The sequence below is a fragment of the Ciconia boyciana genome, chromosome 1 (assembly GCF_034638445.1).
Source record: "Ciconia boyciana chromosome 1, ASM3463844v1, whole genome shotgun sequence".
In the NCBI taxonomy this organism is placed as follows: Eukaryota; Metazoa; Chordata; class Aves; order Ciconiiformes; family Ciconiidae; genus Ciconia; species Ciconia boyciana.
Window position 1 is genome coordinate 94,781,068 of NC_132934.1, and position 21,130 is coordinate 94,802,197.

Sequence of the window (21,130 nt, forward strand, 5' to 3'; positions counted from 1 at the left end):
TATATCAAAGGCCAAATGTCCACTCGTTACTTCCAACATCCCCACAGTTTGTGCTGTCCACCAGGTATGGACATTGGGTATCCAGGCATCCAACTGGCAGAATGCAAATGTGGGTGCTGGTACAGTTTGCTTCTACAAACCTATGTGTGTGAGCCTTCTATTTAAACAGGCAAAAGCTATTTGAATGAGCCCCTCTCATAGGAATGTGGAACATCTTTAAAACATAGCACATGCATAAGCATCTACATTCTCCATAGGATTGCACCAGAGCTATTGGAGATGGCATTTGGCTAGATTCCTCAAACTGCAGCAATGGGTTACCAAAGGAAGCATTACCTAAAGAAAGGAACATTATATGAACACTATATGAAAGGCATTATTGCTAAACACTTTAAAAAGAAAATGGTACGACACTAGTTAGTTGTTTATTTGTTCTATCAAAATTCCCTTGCAGCTCTCTTACCTTTATGTGCTTTGCAAACAACTTGAGAACTCTGCAGTCTCCTTTAAATGCTGTCATTGACCTAGCAATAAAAAAATTGGAAAAGGAAATGCAAGCATCAGGCCTGGGATTAAGACCACACAGGAGGAAAGCAAAACTAACTGGCATTTCTCAATATGCTCGAGACACACAGTCCCCCAGTGACCCTGCTTGTACTTTGAACACTATGTACATTCTTGTTTGCTACTTGATCAACAGTGATCAACAACTGGACAAACACAATAGCAGATATCAGTAGGGGGCAATATTGTTTAGATAGCTTTTCAGATAATATTTAATAATTATGGCCTGGGCTTTCACAGCTAACTTAGTTCAAAACTGACTAATCACCAAATTCTAATTAAAAAATATCTCAGTTACTGAGATACAGGCATGAATGAACATGTGTGTCGGTGCACAAAAGGAAAGATCTGTGTATGGACCAATCTACGTTTCACAGTCTTTACTGCAGAGATTGCCCAAATTCCAGTTAACCAAAACTCATTTGTCAGAAAACCTGACTTGTTTTTCTGACACTCCATTTTGGCACACAGTAATAACTCTATGTTCTGTATTAATCAAGCAGGAGACAACATATTCAGTACTTACTGAATGTCATTTAAGACAGCTTTCTCTGCATGTTTTTTGCAGTGCGCCACATTTTCGATTCTCTCTTGTGCAAAGCTAAAGGTTTATATACAAGTATACATATAAACCACCTAAGTCTCAGATGGTAATATCTGCATGCAGGGGCTAAGCACTACAGGCACATTTGCTGTATCTATGCTTCTATCTGTGGCATGGAGTCAAATTTCCCAACTCTCCATCTCATGTTATACTGACAGATAATCACAGGAAATGGGGTCAAGACACAAAAGACAACCATGAAATTTGTGAGGTATACATTAATTCATCAAAGTCATCAGGACTTCTGGAATGAGAAGGGGGGAGGATAGAGAAGGGAAAAAAAGAGGGCAGGGAACACTGAAAAGAGTCATTTCTGCACAGTAGTTTTGTCAGCCTGAGTCAGCTGAGAACATGGGCACAGACCTGGAGGCACTCAGAGCAGATGCACGCATTGGCACTTGAGGCCGTGGAACACCACGTCCTCATTGCCTTTGGTGCAAAGTCACGATTTCTAGCGGTGGATCATGATGCTTTATGGTTTACTCTGTTCCAAAGTATAACATGTTGCATCTTTCCCCAAAGTTGGTTACACTTTATTTTTGGTTTTTAACAAAAATAGCACTTCCATGCAACTGAAGTACTAAGTGTTGCTTCAGTCTAAAACCAAACACCACATTCCCACAGTTTAAAGAAACAAGGGACATTGCATCAGTTTGAGTCGGTGAATTTGTTGGCTAGCAGAGGACAGTGTCCCAGTTTTGCCTTTATGCCTGTGGTTCCAAGACAAAACCTCTGACTGACTGCCAACCTCCACACAACATTTGCTATCGACGTACTTGATGAGTTCCAAGGAACGAAGGGCAGAACTGCAGATAACCAGCATCACCACCGACTTCTTCTCCTTGTGGTTTTTACGGAGTTTTGCCCACTTAGGACAGACTGCAATGAAAAAGTCCGTGTACACACACACAGAAAGTACCACATGCCACAATTTTGAATTACAAGAGTACATTATGAATGGTAGCCAGCAGCAAGAACACACATGTTGACTCCTATGAGGTCTGGATCTCTGGCAACACTTTTATATTTAGTCATGGCTGAGAAACTGGAAAATAAAATGCCTCAAATAAATAAAATACAGAAATATCACATAACTGAACAAATTAGATAAGCATTAAAAATCAACAGTTTGTAAGGTGACAAGTCCCTTGTCTTCATTTGCCAGATATGGTAATTTATATCAGAGAAAACCAATTGAAAAGATACATTTACCAGACTAGAAGTTCTATATAAATATATATATGAGAATAAAAATTCTCTTGGTTCATGTCAGCAGACAGCTGCAGGATTTTTACTGTAAGATAATACATACACCTACTTATGAAGCCACAATAAATTACTGACAAATAATCCCTAGCAATTAAAAGAAACCCTAAAACATTTTGATTCAAAAAAAGTGATGACTAAAAAAGAGCCAGAAAAACAAGACCTGCCATGAAAAAAAACCCCCAAAACCCCCTTAAAGTTATTAATATTTTGTAATTAAAAATATTTGGAGGTGCAGATAAAAACAGCAATAATATTGCATTAACAATGTTTTTCATACAACTTTCATCTCATCCAACATTTTAACTCACTTTCCTTCAGGTATGAAGAAAAACTGTGGGTGAGATCATTGGCTGGCAAAAAACAGGAATCTGAAAACGTAAAAGGAAAAAATATTTTTGTTGATGTATTTTTAACAGCAAAAGGATTATATAGGTTTGCAGCATAACCACTAGTTATACTGATGAAATCACAACTGTGTTAAAATCCATCATCGATAAATTACCATTTGTGAAACAAAGATTAATGTACACCTCATGTACAAGAAGCTTTATATTGGATAAATCAACGAAGGTAACATCTCTCAACTCAATTGCAATTCCTTTCTTCTCTCCCACTATGAAAAACCCTGAATACAGGGCTGCACAGGTGTGATCACATACTTTAAAAAAAGTTTTCATATGTCTTTGTCACAATCAATCAAAGGTCTTAGTCAAAAGCCTTACAGTCAACCTGCTAGACTGTTCCTCCAGTCTACCTATGATGGAATACATTTGAGATCAACCAAACAATTCATACTGTGTAAATGCAAGAACCTACCAATAATCTATCTGTCAATGAATTTGTTCCTCTTTCTGGCCTTTCATATTGTAGTAATCTACCTAATTATATTGACCCTAATGGTAACACCCACACTGCATTTCGATGCCTTCCTCTTCCTTCATTTCCCACTGACTGCCTATCTTTTACCTGGTTACTATGTTAACTAGTAAGTCTTAAAAGCACTCTGTGACACACATGCCATTTAACTTTAAATTTCATATAAAGGCAATGAAGAAAGACAAGGTCCTAACAGGTTCTTTGGAAGGCCTTTCCTTTCTTCAGTGTCTATATAGAAAGTCTAAGTTCTTAAAATGGTGATTAAAATTAGATGGTGTGAAAATCTGCTATTGTTGTTAAGGGTCCTTTGCCTGATGGAACAATACGCTCCCGCAGAGCATTAACAACTCTGTCTTCAGGGACCCACATATTTGTCGTCATTCTGCATGAAGCACAGCACCTCAGGGTGCCTGTCCACAGAATGAGATGTTTGCTGATATATTTTAGCTGAATTAAGGAGGTTTCGTTACAGACGTTACTCATGTTCACATGGATGGTGCATTGTGCTAATGCTGGCAGCATCAATCCATGATTTCCATTGGAACAGACAGTGTGACAAACTTGGTTTGTAGCTGATGCCTGGCTGAAGTCCCACCTGTGTAGTTTCTTGAGCATAGCCACTCTCCATCACTGTATCTGCCACTTAATGGGTGTTGTCTTGCTAAAAACTTTTATTTTGCACTGATCCCTTTTATTAAATCCAGAAACTGACATTTATTGGGACTTGAGCTCCAAAGGGAATGAATGTGTACAACTGAAGGATCAGCAGCTGACTTACTTTAAAAATCATGCTTAAAAGATGCACTTGACACTAGTAGGGAAGGGCAGGGGCTGCCTTTCCATAAGCATTTGGTGGTAATAGGAGAGCTCTTCACATCCACCATGGTCCTTTCCCCCCAGTGGCAAAATATCTTTGCTGTTGTTTTGCTCTTCTGAATACATTAAGTCTCTTTAATGACTGAACAACTCAAAAGATGGTTTCTAAAGGACATGAGCTTCAGTCACTGACTTCACCAACACTCCAGCAACACTGAAGTAACAATTTTAAATTCAAGTTTCAGAAAGGGGGAAAAACCCACATAGCTCCAGACTGCAGCAAGAGACCATGCTGACTACAATCCTGACCTTCTGCACCGTGTCAGTTAACAAGAAAACACAACTCCAAGTAGTTGCTTGTTATTTGCTCAGTGCTTTGACGTGAATGACTTGACAGCTGTAGAAGTTCGTCACTCTAAATGTCACTCTAAGCCTCCAACTCCCAGCACGAAAAGAAAGAAAAAATATCTCCATCCAGCCCAAGAGCCAACCCATATGGAAATGGGTCACTTCACTAGCCCAAAGAGCTCTTAAGCTCTTAAGCCCAATGGGGCTTAATAAGAAAGAAACCAAAGCAATTTATTATTTGCTAAAACCCCTAAAGGTCTAAAAATATTTAACACAAGCTTTTCAGAGCAACCTATAAGGGACTTCTCCAGGTTTTCTTGATTCAGCACGAAAGCTGAACCTGCCCCGCAGAAATAACGAAGGGTCAACCTAGAATAATGGATGTTAAGGAGGAGCATGTTTATCTAGAAGGACAGGCTTAGACATTAAAAGAGAGAAACCACTGCTGGGCTAGAAGGCTCCTATATTGGGCACAGGTCACTAAGAGTTCAAGAAGTACCAAAGGTGTATGCAGGTTAGTTACCAGGCCGTTTGCTCTTCGTGAGCCCTACCAACAAATAATGGACAGTGCCTATAAAATGACAGTGCCTCTTTATCTGCAGAGTAAGAGGCAGAGAAGTTCAACGTTGCCTTCATCTCTAAGGCAGCCTTCAACTGACAGAAGCTAACCCTGCTCTGTCCTGCTTTGACTTTTCTACCACTGGCTTTTAACTGAAGACAGAATACAGGAAATCAAGAGGGTCCTTGTCATGGTTGAAACTTGGTCACTTTACACTTGGACCAAAACTACCATCTCATTTCATGCCACTCCCTGAAAAACCATCGTGTTCAACACCTCATAACCACGTCAGAATGACGTCTCATTATTTCTTTGTCTCCTTCTGTCAGTCCTCCTATTATGCATCTGGATCGACTCAGATAATCCCAGAAGCAAAATACATTTCCACTTTCTCTGTCAGCATCTTGGAAGCTATTATTAGGAATCATATAATTTCTATTAGAAAAGTGAGCTCCTGAAATTAATACTTTACAATAAAAGGACACATTTAAACCATGTTTCTTTTCATTTCCATAACTCCAAGAAACCTCACATTTATTCCAAAGAATGTTTACTTAAACAGCAAATTAATATACAGTATGAGAAAGTATTTCCATAAAAAAGTACAACTCAAGACCTGTCCCAAAAAACCTCTTTCTTCTGAAGAAAAGAACTCAACAGTATAATGAAAAAACATTATTTATCTATTAAATATAGGATAAGTTACCTGACAGCTTTAATTCCTCTATTTCTATCACTGAACGGTTTTCACCAAAATGTTGACTAAGCAAATTTTGTAGATCTGCAGGGACACCAGGTTTTGGAGCGGTTTTTTCCAGAATATCAGAAATTTTCTTCTAAAAAAACAAGTAACACAGGTAAGTATGGCATTTCTATAATTTCTGCTCTTTGGCTAGCTAATAACACTACAAATAAATGATCCTCCATAACTTTATACAGTTATATTGGCTTAATTACAGCGTAATTAGAAAAACACCTTACAATGGGACAAGATTCCCATTGTCTTTAGTGGGAATGCAGACTTCGGATGCAAGTTCAGATATTTTGATGAGACGATCTGTGAGCCCAAAGACAAAAAATCTTGTGCACTCACCTGAAATGCTGCTGTAACAAAAGCATAATTGAAAGCTGGTTTTGTGAGTTTTGCTGTTGTTACACTTGAGTATCAGTTTGAAAATTCAGGTTTTTTTCATCATTTGTTTTAATTTATTATTCTTAGAGCATAACAACAGGAATCAAGTGATTATATAAGTCTTGGTTATATTTTGATTAAAACAGGGTAATTATCTACCTATTTTGGAAGGAAAGATGGTTAGCTATATTCACAGAATGCCATGCAAGTGTGATGAAAATGAGTTAAAAGCTCACAAAACCAGAAGTCAAGCAGAAAGAGTTCAGCAGCTGATTTGTTCTTCCAAAATGTGTAATTCTTTAAACCAAACTAATAATTTTTAGAGCCTGCACATGAGTTCATAATGATAGTGTTTTACAACTTAGGAATGTTAGCAAATAACAGGTCTGAATTTTCAATGAAGTGAAAGTGTTGCTGTATTTTTTTCCCGTAATTAAATGGATCATTGGGGTAGAATAGCCCAGGGTTCCCATTATCTGAACGATCTGCCAGCATTTAAGAAAACAGCATTTTCAAGGACAGAGGCAGCCTGGAGAGAATGGCAAGAATGTGAAGCCTCTCTTGTTCTCACTGAGAAGTGATTCATTTGTGAAAGGCCAGCTCAAGGTTTCTCAGCTGCGTAAGCTGAACTGAACTTGCCGTCATGAGGACACACGGCAGCATAAGCCTAGAAGTGAAAAGGAGCAGGAGAGCGTGGTTAGGACGGAGCAATAGGGTACGTATCTGTGAGGGAAAATGAGATTTCACAGAGAGATGAGGTGGGCCTGGAAGCATTTTTGGCAGCTTTGGAGTGGTGGTGAGTACCTTCAGTGCAATTTTGGCAGGCTAAGGTCTGGGGCAGCAAAGATCAATGGCAATGTTGAAGAGAGCTGTAGCAGGAATTTCAACATAGGGGACAGATCTTTTTCCATCCCTCTTTCCCCAACTCCATCCCAGCACCCACTCCCTCCTTCTCTTCCATTCCCCACTGCTCTGTCTCTCTCTTGCCCAATACACCCCAAATACTCCCGTGACGGCAGCACAAGGGGCAGAAGGCTGAACAGGAAAGAGCCACACGGGGGCTGCTGAAGCCACTCTACCCCACAGCAAAGGCAAAGTAGGCAGCTGCCTCTCCCAGCTGCCTGCCACTTTGGCCACTGCCTGTTTCATCTCTGCTAAACACCAGCTGTGTGTTTGCAAGACCCCAGTTGAATCTTTGACAGTGGGATACACAGAGATGAAGTGCTAATGCCTTCCTCTAACTCTGCCTTTGGCCTGGTGCAAAGTCCTCTGCAGTCCCCGGAAGACTTTCCAGCGGACGTCTGGCTGTTTAGCAGGTTTTTGCAGTGCCTGAATCTGCAGCATTCCTTCCCAGGTTTCACCCTCATTTGGCACCGCTGTATTTTTCTGCCATGCAACAACTGTCTTCCCAAAGAATGACCAGAGGCCATCTACAGCACACACAGCCTTTGCATATGAGGCCCACAACAGAACCTCTTCGTTGTTCTTCCTGTCAACCACAACCTGGCTCTCCTCCAGCCCTACAACCTGACTGTTAAGTGACCCACATTTGGGAACCTCTGATTTAGCAGACAGCAAGACAGAACTATCAGGCTCATTTTACTTGGTAATTCAGCGTAAGGTGCCGTTCCACAGGACCATTATGTCATTCGTTGGGCCACTTGGTGTCTTCAGGAAAACTATGGCACTCTGGAGGGGAGAAGCCTGATACTAATGAGAAATTCCGTAAGAGCAAGAGCAAGGACACCTGAACAAACTCTCTTCCTTCAAGGAGAACTGTGGGGAAATGTTCTTCATGCAGGAAGTTTTATTGTTTTTCTTCCAATTCATTCCAGATGCTTAAAAGCAAAGGGTTTTTCACCCCCTTCTCCTTATTTTTGGAGAGAGCACTTTGTTTGGAACCCATAGATCAACCTAATACATACTTCCTGATGGGTTTTTTGACAGGCTGTGTATGTCAACTTAGTGGCCTAGCCCCACTGAAACCAAAGGTGTAACTAAGCCCCTATTGTTTGCCTGAGAATGGGGTCTTTTTGTTAGGTCTGGTTCACCAATCTCTGTCGTGGGATGCTTTCGCTCTGGCAGCAGTGGAACAAGTACTGCAGTCACTTCTGCCAGAGCTGCCTTTAAAGCTAAATCCCCACTCTTCCCTCTTCTGATTCCCTGGATGATTAAGAGGCCTGACATAACATTATAAGGCCACCTCTCAGCCTTATGAGGGAGCCAACTATTTACAGTCTGTCCTGAAAGACAATTAACTTGCCTGGTGCCATATAATTTCCATCTAGACTGCAGAGTGTGTTTGCTGTTGAGGGTGAGGATGGAGCACGGCCAGAGGGACAATACAGAGTATTTATTTATATACATATGCTATGAGGAGAAGAGTGAACAAGGATAACTCTTGGCTCAAAAGATGTAATAGCAGCTGGAGCCTGACTACACCGCTGAAATGGGGCAGATTCTGCAGCAACTGAAATTCCACCTTTCTCTGATGCAGTTACATTTTCCCAGTGTGCAACACTTACAAGTGGGGTGTAGACATATACAACCCTTGATCGGAGTATGGACACAATGCCACGGTTCAGGTTGGGAATGGGTATTTTCAGTGAAGTCAAAAAAGTAGGAATTTCTATTCTTCTCTAAAAGAGGCTGCAACATTATGACCATATTACTTCTCATTATCACAGGGCTGTCCCAATTCTGAATCTTGTAATAGCACATACACCCACTGCCAGGTCCCCAAACAAACTCTAGGACATTCATACCTTCTTTCTCCTCTTTGCCTTTACAGTGCTCTCTTGTTTTTCTTCAGGCTGACTTAGAAAACACTCTGTAGGCTGCAAAGAACATATTTAAAAAAAAGGAAGTAAGAAAAAAAGATTCAACATCAGGTATCTGATCACCTGGGGGGAAAAAAAGGCGCCAAAGGGAAGTAAGAGGGGATACATAAAGTGTAATGCTGGGTTAGGGAAGAACAAACAAAACCAAGGTTCCTCACCTGTAGAAGAGATCAAATTCTTAAAGTTACATATATTTGGAGTAATTTTGTAATTGAGATCCATGTTGTTGTAACCAAGAGGGGAATAAAAGAACAGAAATCTAAAACATACAGGTTGTAGTCACAATTCCATAAAATGGTGAAAAGCAGGTTTTGAAACATTACAAAAAATCAAGAGGAAAACATGAACAAAACCTTTCACAAACTTTATATTTTTAACCTCTATTATTGTGTGTGATTGTTTTTCTAAACTTTGGCAATAGTGCTCTAAAATAACTGGGTCTAAGGTGAGCATCCGGACAGTGAAAGATACCATGGAACTGGGCAAGAATAATTGGAAACAATCATGCTCTGGATTTCCTTTTACATTTGTAATGCAAAATTTAGGAAAACATGTTTCGAATTTGTTCTGCCCCATTCTTGCTTTGTCTCCTCATAGTAGGCAGGGTCAAATACACAGAAAAAAAAATATATGGTGCATTTCAGAATAATCTTCATCCAACATGCGTTGCTATTATTAACCCTCTTTTGTGCCTGAGTGAGCAGGCTGAATTGGTCCATTTGTACCACAGTCCCTGTTCACATAAGCCAGGGTTAGGATTTGTCCTTAGCCACCTAAAATTGTCCAAAACAAAGGAAGTGAGGCACAGGCTTTCCTTGTTTTAAGCATAGCAATTCTCTTTTCTTTTGCTTTTGTAGGGACTTCCACTTCATGGAAATGCAAATTAATCTACACAGATGGGCTTTAGAGCTTAATAAGTGACTTGGTGAAGAGCAATGGGAAAATAGGCTGAGCTGCAGGAAAAGGCTCCTTGATACTAGGATGCATTTGGCTGGAAAAATCTGCTCCTGTGAGAAACCGCGGAGAAGTCTCATCGCATAGAGCATTAAAAGCTCAGGAACAGCAAATCCAGCGGTGCTCGGTGGGGAAAGCCTGGAACAAAAGTATCACCAGGAAAGGGAGCCCAGCCAAAAGCCAGAGAAACTGCTCCTTTGTTCCCTTGTGAGGGCAGCTTCAACAGGGCCAAGAGGGCCACAGGAAAGCTAACAGAAGTTCAGAGTATCTGAGCCTTTCTGAGCCCTCCTGGCACTGCCCCCCCTTAACAGGAGGACACTTCATGACAACTGGTACTATATGACCCTGCCCAGCACATTTGTGCCTTTCCAAGCCCACTCTCATATCCTTACCAGAAGCATTCTGTGGGGTTAAATTGTTCATATTATGCGTACATTTCCCTTCTTCTCCCCACTCCCCTGGCTAATTTAGCTATAAAAACCAGGATACCACCATGCTCAACATAAACAAATGACCTATTGCTTGCTCCTGCTTTCTGTGCCATGATGCAGCCACAGCCATTGCACTTACGAAGGCAGCAGTACTGTATAGAAATGGCCCTGAAACCTGTTGAGGTTTGAAATGATATTTAGGAATTACCAGAGAAGATTTGGCTGGTGACTGGCTACAGCCAGCAAAGTACTTTACAACTAGGGCTGGAATATAACACAGCCTGGATCAATACTCACCCATGAGAGGTTGTGATAGGGACAGTATCTTGCCTCAACAACAGAGATCTGTCCCTGTGATTTTCTCAGGTATAAACAGATATTATCTTCACTAGAAATCAAGGGAATGACTGCAAGTAGAAACTCACTTCAGCTAACAAAATTGTTCCAGGGTTAACATAAGCTTTTTGTTTTTAGTTTTGGTTTGTTTCTTTTTTAAAAATCTCTGTCCTGACTCTGATTCAAGTGCTTTTAAAACACCGCTATACATTTCTTCATTCCTATCCCTACCATTAGCATTCCCAGACATTGAGACTGAAACAGAGCTACCCTCTGCCTTCAGTTCCTGCTCTACCCTTACGCATCCCAGCTGTCCATAGGTAGTCAAAGACCACTTGCCAGGTGTTTTCATCATAAATTCCGTGTTCAACATCTTATTTTATGCAGAGAACAAGCCTTTGGATTGATTTAGTCAAGGAATACTACCAAGCAATCAAAAAGCCAGAAAGGGGCGAACCTGAATCTCTTTCCTTCAGCAGAATATGATGGATCCCTATCTTTCAGCATATTGAAAAATGTCACTCATTCACTTCAGGCCCATTTCTCCCTTCATATACATTGTGAACTTTTCTACATAAATCTGCAAAACACTCCCAACTGGTATCTGCGAGAAAAGAAGAAAACCGTGCCACAGAGCTGAAAAATTTTCTCTAAGAGAAACAAAATTTTCTCACTGATAGCCCTTTAGATGTTTAAAAGTACCACCAAATGCTATGGCTTCTTTTTTGAAGAATGCCATGGCTTCTTTCTTTCACAGCAATGGAAGTACACAGCAGGCTTGTGGTCAAAGCCTTGCTTCCTCAGAAAAGCATGTTAAGACTCAAAATTATCTCCTTTACAACAGCATATATATATATATATTTAGGTGTAGCATACTATTAGCCCAGCAATAATAAGTCCACTTTATTCAGACATTAAAAATAATGCCATAAGAAAACGAGAAACTTCATGGTAGTGAATGGCTGTAAAATTACATGTCTTTGATGATCTGCAGTCTAAAATATTTAGGCATCTGATCTAGACTGAACTTCTGACCCTTACCCAAATGTTAGTTGCCTACCTACGCATGCAATAGCTCTTTGCATGCCACCCTTAAGAAAAGGTCATTTGCATGTTTTTCTTATGCAAGACACAGAGCAGACAACCTACTGGTTTTTGACATGGCTCCCTTGTGCTCTGTGTTTTTATGCTATTTTTACATGGAAGTTCTTAAAATGCAGAAAACAGGAAATTTGTGCTGAGACTTTTGATTTATGAACTAAAATGTCATAAATTCCTCGTTTGTTAATCATAGACAGAACATTAAATATTTCCTGTATTATATTTCTAACAAATTTTTTTTCTTTATATGTTGCCAAGTTACTGGAAATTCAAATGTAGAGTGAAAACATTCTTGCCTGTGTGTGAAAGTTTACATTCTAGGTCAGCCATATACTCTGACTTTTGGAGTTTGTGACAAAGTAAACACATCAATGTGCCATTCACATTGGAGGCAAATTATTCATTTCATTGTAAGCCTGAGGACAGCCTGCAGACTAGAAACATAAATGTTTGTAATTCCATTTGGTTGTCTCCTGACTGGCTCTAAGGTGCCAAGTCCACTGCAGAATAGCTTCAGCATGTGAATAAGGCAGGGATGAGTGAAATGGGTTATGTTCTATGCACCAGAACTACAAAACAACTAGCTTTCTATAAATACCTCTGATTTTGCAAGTGTTTTGCTCTAAAAGACATGCAGTAACACATCCATGACTTTGAGCTCCCGTAAAGCATTGCCTCCTGGAGTTTCGTGGCTAAACATCAAATTACCTGATTCCAAAATGCAGACTGATATTCTTTATAGGACAGGAAGAGCTGTGGCAGGTGTTCTGCTACTGCTGAGCAGTCCCAGTCCACTTTGGCAGGGTAACCTGTGTTGGTTATCCTTTCTAATTTTCTCATAGAAAGAGCAAAGCAACTCCTCCAAACAAACTGTCTTAACTTAGTTCTAAATGCTTAAGTGAAGATAATGGTGATAACGAGTGGCTCCATAGGCATCCTCACTGAGTTGAAGTCCTCAGCATCTGACCCCTCGGTAGAGCATGTACAAAGGCTTTCTCTGTATTGCTCGGTTCCCTCTTTCCTAATCAAAACATGGAATCAGTTCAGATATTTAGCTCACTTACCTTTGGTCTCCTTGGAAAGACACCCAAAAGCATAGTAATCGCTACTGTGTTGTTTATACTTCTCTGTTACAAAAAAGAACACCCCTGCAAATGGTTTTCACTTGGGCAACTGCCTAGGTGTCACAGCGTGAGTTTACTATTGACCTAGGGGTCAAAATTAATATCCATAACCTCAAGTAAAGATAGCTTCCAGTGTCATTTTAGCTCTTTGACAGCCATTCAATCGATTCTCCTGTATGGTATCAGGAAGGCAGAAGAAATTTACCTTCAAACAAGAGACTTCTTAAAATCAGCTGACCTCTAGATGATTCTTTTTTGCTCAAGTTGGGGTGATGTTGTCCATCAAAGACCTTGCTACCTTTTCCTTGGCATACTCTATGTAACGCTGAACAACGCAGTTCCTACTGGTCTTAAAGGAAGCTTTTAGTAGTGCAAAGCTATGAAAACATCAATCCACGTAGACCTAAATTCTTCTTCACTTGGACCTCGCACTGGGGACATGCTTGGATAGAAATGCTGCACAACATTTAAATATAGCTTTCAAGACCTTGTGTGTGCAGGGAAAGGGAAAAGATGAGAGGGGAGGACACTCGGTAGCACCATCCAGGCTTTTATGACTAGACAGTCACTTTGTAGGAGACAGGCCTGGCAATCTCAACTCACACAAAACAAGAGTGAAGTTATTACTGAAATGTACTGGAATGTGATCACTTCCAAATGAGGCAAAATAATTTAATAAAACAATCTTATTATATGAACAGATCAGACAAACGAAAGGGGACTACACTTCCCTACACATTATCATCTCTGTGCTCTCCACAATTGTGAAATTTACAAACCTGCTTTCTTTTCTTTGTCACAGCAGGTTTGGAATCTGAATCTTGATGTGTTGCTGTCCTGTTATCACTTGCTTTCTCAATAGCTTCATCCTCTGAAGGATCTAATGAGAAAAAAGAAGGGGTTTTGTTACTGTTTTTTAAATCCATCTCCTAGCTTTGCATTCAAAAATACAGATAAAATCTTCATCTGAAAGCTTGTCACAATAATACAATCTCAAGATTGGCAATAAGTACAGCTGTAATAGAATTTTTTATCATTTAGCACACTGGTATTTGAAATTTATTCTAAGAAAAGTCCTGGGTTTCCCCTCCTCTTCACAGTATTATATCTGGCAGGCAATGTATTTACCTTTCTGGAATGCTGCACAGTTGGTGCCAGCTGCAGCATCCCAGGTAGAAATATCTAATCTTTCCAAAACCTCCTTTGAATTAAGCTAAGCAGTGAAAAATGAAAGAAGATGTTTTTGATAAACTACATCTCAAGTCGCATGACATCTCTCTACATTATTTCAGAACAAGTAAAACATAATCTTGGATCCATAGCACTGCATTCACCACACATAATTACAGATCTATCTCATTAGACCCCAAAACAAGCAATAGCACTGCTACTGAAGACTAATGGCACTATGGTCCATAGGATCACTGTAAAAATACATCTTTCTTGCTAAGTTTGCTGACACTTCTTTCAGAATAAGTCATCTCCTCCTACTAAAACAAATCTTGCAGATGAAGGAAGAAAAAAATGAAATCAAACTAAACACACACAAAATGCACACAAAAACCACCCCAGCCTCCATCTAAAAGCCAAAAATGCCTTACTGACACCAATTATGTACAAGAGGAAAAATTACAAGATTGGTATAACGTCCTATTGTATAAAAATATATGAAGACATTTTCTGCAAGTATATTTTAATTGTGTGTCTCTTACTTAAGTAATAATTAGGCAAAGGCACCATTCCCAAAGTTTAAGCAGAATGTCCACAAGACTAAAAAAGGCTTATGTTTTGAAAGAAATCTATTTAAATTAAGATGTTTCTACTCATTCTCTTCTTCATCTCTTATCTACAAAGAGACTTTGGGGGAAAAAAATATCCACAGCAACAGTTCCCTCTAATAGTATTAGTGCTATATTAGTGCTTAAGGTGTTGTAGGTACCTATTGAAAAAAGGTAAGTGAAAGGATATGTGAAAGATATGTGAAAGAATTTAAGTGAAAAGTAAGTAAAAGGATATGAAGGGGGAAAAAGGAATCTTTATTCATCCACAGATGCAACGCTATATATTATATGGCAATAAGGCAGTGGCTTTGAAATCCTAATGTGACAGAATTGGTAACAACATGGATACATATTTATGCGTGGAAAGATACCATCTTGTAACTTCCATTCCTTTTCCAAATTTGAAAAGCTTGTGTAATAGCATCCTAAAGCTGGGTTGTGACAGCTGTTAAGAGTTCAAAAAAGTTTGGGAAATTGAAAGCTAGCAAGTGAAGAAAATCAGTGAATGTTTTAGCAGGTTGGATGTCATTTGTTGTGAAATCTTACTTGATATAGATTAGATTCTTGGCAAACTGCAAGAGCTTTAGAAACAGAACAGCAACTGAGAAGAGAATTTGTTTTCTGTCCAGTTTGTCCACAACTAAGAGACTCCTAAGTGAAGGGGTTAGACAAACATGTTAATGAACTTAATTCAGATCAAAATTAATGCCATGGAAGAAATGGCAGCACTTGTTTGCATCTCAACGCAGGATGAAGACATATTCTGAAGTCTTAAATGGGAATTCACAAAGAAAAGCTCCCGCTTTCCAGATCTAGAGCAAATGCACAAATGCGTGCACCAAGTGGACACTGCAGCTCAGCTGGCCTATTTGCTTCCTTCTCTTTGCAGGCACAGCCATCAAATCAGCAGCTCAATGGACTGTGGCCACACAAGTGCTAGATCCCATGTGGGGTGAGGGGCTGGTGGCAGGGGAAGAGCAGGGATGTCACTCCTGACAGCCCTTTACTACAGGCTAGCTGTAACATTAAGCTGCCCCTTAAGCTGGTGCTAAGTCAACCTCAGAGGACACTGAGGTGGCCGGCCATTCTGGGCTCTCTTCTTAAAGGACATGAACAAGGGCGGTGACAAGTCTAAACCTCAGGCTTACTTGTACACTAGGAAATATATGGCACTTATCTCCATGAACTGCCCTCATGAGCTATTTTCCCTCTCTTGTGAGGGACAAACTGAGTCCAACTGACTCTTCTTCTGAGCTGCCATTTGGATTATGAACAAGAAGAATGAGCAGCCGTCCCCAGTACGACTGCCACTTTTGCTAGAACATCACTGTTACTGTCCCGAGAGTGTTCATTATACATTGGCTGAAGGTGAAAAGTTTTCTGGGAAAGTTTATTGGCCACCAGAAGTAAAAAGGAAAGAGTATTCTAAAGCCCACTTTTTTTTTAATCATCATCAATGGTAATATGGGTTTACTTTATTATAAATTTATTATTAATGCACCAAAAAAAAAAAAAAAAAATCTAGTCCTGTACAGCCTAACACATGGCAGCAGGTGAAGAGGGGAAGAGAGAAAGCTGAAGGTTTGGGAGACTATCAAATTTCTTCCTTATATTACAGCTCAAATATCTCTGTCAATCTACTAGGTTCTTCCTTTCTGTTCTCCTGAGGATGTCCGAGTGCTCCTGCACCATACGCCTGCCCCTGCACACCAACAGCTCCTTCCCTGGCCTATTCCTTGCCGAAGTCACTGACCACTTATGTCCTCTGGCTACTTTGGAATCTTAGATATGATACTTCATTAGAAGAGGCTGAAAAATTACATCATTCAGCATACTCCTGAAAGTCGAAAAGGTGTCTTCGTAACTCAGCGTTACCACTGTGCATTACCATGGGCTTGTTTCCCTTCCTCTGGCAAATTTATTGTGCTACATTTTGGTAGGGCACCTCCTGTGTTTGGGAACCCATCACTGGCTTTTGTCACTTCTGCCCTGACTCCAGAGATACTGGAGGAGTGACCAGCTTTTACACACACCAGCTCCACAGATCTGGGGTCCTGGATGCACTACATCCAAGCAGGCTGCGGAGTGATGATATGAATGAAGTACATCAAAGAAATCAGAACTAATCGTCTCTTTGTCCCTCTTGCTCACCATGCTTGAGCCCCAAACGCTCATTCCAGAGTATATCTGTGCATGCCTCACTGAATCGAATTGCTGAGCCAGCTCTTTTTCAGCATATTTACTTCACATTGGAAATAAATGAGAATTGCATAAAATAGATTCAGGGGAAGCTGCCTGTGATCTTTAAGCATTCCTTCTTAAATCCCACTTGGCATGCTCTGAAAGGCAAACAGGAGTCGTCTAAGTTTTAAATAACCTCTTTCTCATAACTAAAAGACACACTGCTAGCAATAGCAATCTAAAACTGGACAAATGGTTTCCATGATCTGAAATAGCCTGACAATGTACCACCTGTTCACTGCCCATCTGAGTTTTGGACTGCACTTCGGGATGCAACGTCCTTCTCCACTTTCAGCAAGAAGTGAGAGAAGAGGGAACCAATGTCCAGCCCCAGACTCAACAAACATCTGTGAAAACAGTTCAAATTTGAGCATCTTTCTGCAGTACCCAAGTTATCTTTTATTTCATACAACAGGAGGACTTTTTATCCGTTCCAGAAACAGCCATTCATGTCCCAGACAAGACAGCAGCTAGTTTTGAGCTGTGATTGTTTGTGACACCATGTTAGCTCCCATGATGACAGGAGCGTTTTGTTCAGGGCATCGAAGTACCACGGGCCAGACTCTGCCAACCATGCTCACATTAAACAGTGTATCTTCTGCAAATAGTTACCTTGATGTCAGTGGGTTTATTCACAAAATAAATCATAACTCAACGCGAATAAATGCAGAAGCACCCAGCTCACAGATCCCAAACACGTCTGCATCAGAGCAGCACTGCTTGCCCTGCTTTGAGGTATCAAGCTGCCCAGGAAACTCCTCTCTGCCAGAACAGGGGAGGGCACAAATCCTTCCTTAATAATAAGTTGGTGCAAATGCAGAACCTAATAGATTAATACAATGTTGACTTTCAGCTCCCTTGCGGTGCAAATGAGTGAGCAGGCAGGCACTGATGGAATATGCTGCTGAAGGGGTGATGTTGTTTAGCGCAGCAATCCTCTGCATTTGCTTTCCTGCGACGTATGGACCTTACGCAACCACAAGGTCGTCAAAGACATCTGAACGGTCACGTAATCCTCTCGATATAGAAAAATAAATGTCAATTCCACAGCTCTTCACATTTTTTCCTTTGGTATTACATCAGTGGCATGGCACATACTAACAGGCTTCCCAGTCATTAAGTATTTATTTTGAACCATGCTGAAATGGAAAAAGCCATTTATGCTTAACACACACACACACATATATAAGACTTTCTCATTTATGATATTGATCACTATTTAAAATCATTCAGTGCAATGGTTTCTAACTTCTTTCAAATTTAATATTGATCTATGCACATATGTCTAAGTACATCCATATGTATACTCTAAATATATACATATACACACCTATATTAATACATACACACATCTGCATGTTTGTACACATGCACATAAATAAGCAAGCACACAGATATTTAGATAATTTGATGGGTTTCCTTTAATCATCACCTTTATTAACTACTATATTCACAAAGAATGTGGATTTGCTTGGTTATTTATACTAGTATTTTTAAAGGCAGACAAAACCTTAATGATATAGGAGATAATGACACGTTCTTTGATGTGAATGCAATTTTGTTCGTACAAAATAGCTAGTACATACAAATTTGTGTTTGCTAGGCTGATTCACCATTACTGAGACTTCTGACCTTCACATGCCACTTTTCTACTCTGAAGTGATTAATAAAGGAGTTATGCTGACCACAACAAAAATAATTAATCCTTATAAGGACTAAGGCTGACTGAAAAAGTGAAACTCTTCTAAGGCAGCACACCTCCCAATGCCCCAAAATAAAGAAAAAGTTACAACTGAAAAGTAACAGAAAATAATCCTAAAATTCTTTGGAAAACGTGACTTGTGGTTTGAGCCAGCCTATGACTGAAATAAAGCTCACAGAAATTACGGCAGCTATAGGAAGTTCCTCACAGGAAGAGGGGATTAAGAGAACAGAAGGGTTTTTTTGAGAGAGGAGGAGGCATGGTGCTTACAACTCTTCATAATATAGGAACAATGAACATGTAATTAGAAAAGAAAGCTCAGTATAGAAAAATATTATTTTGCGTACATAGCCAAAGCTAATGAGGGAATAGTTCCACTAGTGGTTTTTTGGTTTTGATCTGGAAGCTAAGTGAGATCAGACATCTATTTGGCATCGAGAAGACTCTCAGTGACACAGGCCAGTACAGGACAAGTTCATTTCTTACTGTTAAACTAATCTCTGTGATGGAATTTGGAGGGAACCTGCCTTACGTGTCCACGAGGGAGACTCCCTCAACTTTTATATGACATATCGGGCACTGCCCACCGTCAGAGACACACTCCAGGTCAGAAGAGTCTCTGGGTCTGAACAGAAATCCCTGCTTTCTTCCTTATGCTCCAATCAGGGCCACATATCAGTACTAAAATAGAATTACTTACATGAAAACAAAGTTTGTACGTAATTTATTATTGCCCTCCCCAACCTCCACCCTCCTCTGACTTCTAAAATTGCCTCATATCTGAAACCAGACTTTAAATAAAGCCTGTGTTTTCTGATTTTTAACAAAAATCCCTGTATGCTGTGGAAATAGGTTTTATACTGTTATGCTCTCTTTCTAGTTTCAGATATGTTACAGGAAAGTATGTGCTTGTCATTACTCTGTAGGTGGGCATAGTTAATTCAATTTGGGTGTGCTATGATGGATTAATTTCAGGCTGCTTTGCAGGCTATGTTTTTATTTATTGGTTGATTAAAGAGTACTGATCTGTGCTCACTAATCTAGGGCAAAAATATTTCTCAGGGCTCCCAGCTTTAAATTCAGCAGATTGAAAAATATTTGATGCTGAGTAAAATGCCAAGTGTGTTGCGTACATCTCGAGTTTTTTCTTAATTGCCATTTTATATTCCTTTTCTTTGGGAGGACGGGAGGAGAGGGGCAGAGAGGAGGTCAGGGAAAAGAATAAAATTGAAGTCTGAGACTTCCTTATTATTCTCATAGTTTTACCATTAAAAACTGGCCTAAATCTTCAGTGAATCAGATTACTTAATGTCAATGCACTACTTAGAATTTTTCTCATTGCATCTCCCCTGCATGTCCCAACAGGTACACACAGTGCAAGGTCAATTAATTTTCTGTAAAATGTAACAGCTGTCAGCAAAATTGGCTCCCAGGTCCCTGTTCATCCTTGCTCAGTTGAGAGGCCTCTTCTTGCCACCACAGTTGTGCTGATCACAGTAACTGGGCTAAAAGTGGTGATGACAGTATTTTAACATACCACTACGGTATTACTCCTCAAGGCAGCAGAAAACACAAAGCTCAAGCAGGTCCTGCCATGCTGCCCATCACTATCCAAAGGAACAGATGAGGTCTTTTAAATAAAACAGGCCTGGCTGGGGGGCTAATTAACTGAGAAATAAGGATTAACATTTTAAATGTTTTAAAGTGTTCCAAGCTCAACTACTTCCCTGACAAAAGGAAAGGGATAGAGAGACAAGGAGAGGCCATCAGAAAGGAGGGAAAGGTGCCGCATAGCGGTGGGAGAAGCAGGTATGGAAGCCAGTGGTGCACAGCGGCAACAGGCAAGCAGCAGCTCAGACCACCTCCTGGACAGATCCCAAATTACTCAGCTGTGTGACACCAGCACTGCTAATCCCAAAAGGAGGATCTCTTTCATGTCTACCAGGGCAATCCTCTCTAAGTTCCCTCTCTGTAGGCAATGGACAGCTTCGAATTTTCCTGTTGAGAAGCCTAATAATAGCTCAAATAGCTTTACACCTTTGGCTCCAGGGTAACTGGCCAAGCAATACCTGTGAAGCCCTTTTGGGGACATCCAGACCAGCCACATGGAATGACTAAGAATGCAAATTTTATTATTAATATGGTTCTTCAGATCAGTTGCTGGCTATTTACCATGACAATACTTCAGAAATTGCTAGTAAATGAGATAAAACGTTAGTTACAAAAGTAATCTGTCCTTGGGGAAGATCACCACATAACCATTGCATCAAAAATAGCTACAACAGTGTCAGTACCCTCTTCGTTTCTCAAATTGCTCTGACTAAATTAGAAAGGGTCCATTGGCGCCCCCACAAAGATAAATAATTCTCCCCATCACGGGCGCACACCATCTACAGTGGCATGACTGAGAAATCCAGACAACAGATTATAGAAAAAAAAAAATACATCATCC

General features: G+C 40.2%; 1 protein-coding gene across 5 annotated transcripts in view; it reads right to left on the reverse strand.

Annotated features, from left to right (window-relative positions):
- Positions 1-21,130, reverse strand: part of CMSS1 (cms1 ribosomal small subunit homolog) — a 249,293-nt gene that overhangs the window by 6,346 nt on the left and 221,817 nt on the right. For all 5 annotated transcript variants that reach the window (XM_072883772.1, XM_072883762.1, XM_072883742.1 and 2 more), the window contains 6 exons: positions 13,734-13,834; positions 8,934-9,005; positions 5,743-5,872; positions 2,746-2,805; positions 1,945-2,047; positions 464-524 (listed from right to left, as the gene is read on the reverse strand). In XM_072883772.1, coding sequence (XP_072739873.1) covers positions 464-524; positions 1,945-2,047; positions 2,746-2,805; positions 5,743-5,872; positions 8,934-9,005; positions 13,734-13,834 — 527 coding nt within the window. The remainder of the gene's footprint in view (positions 1-463; positions 525-1,944; positions 2,048-2,745; positions 2,806-5,742; positions 5,873-8,933; positions 9,006-13,733; positions 13,835-21,130) is intronic.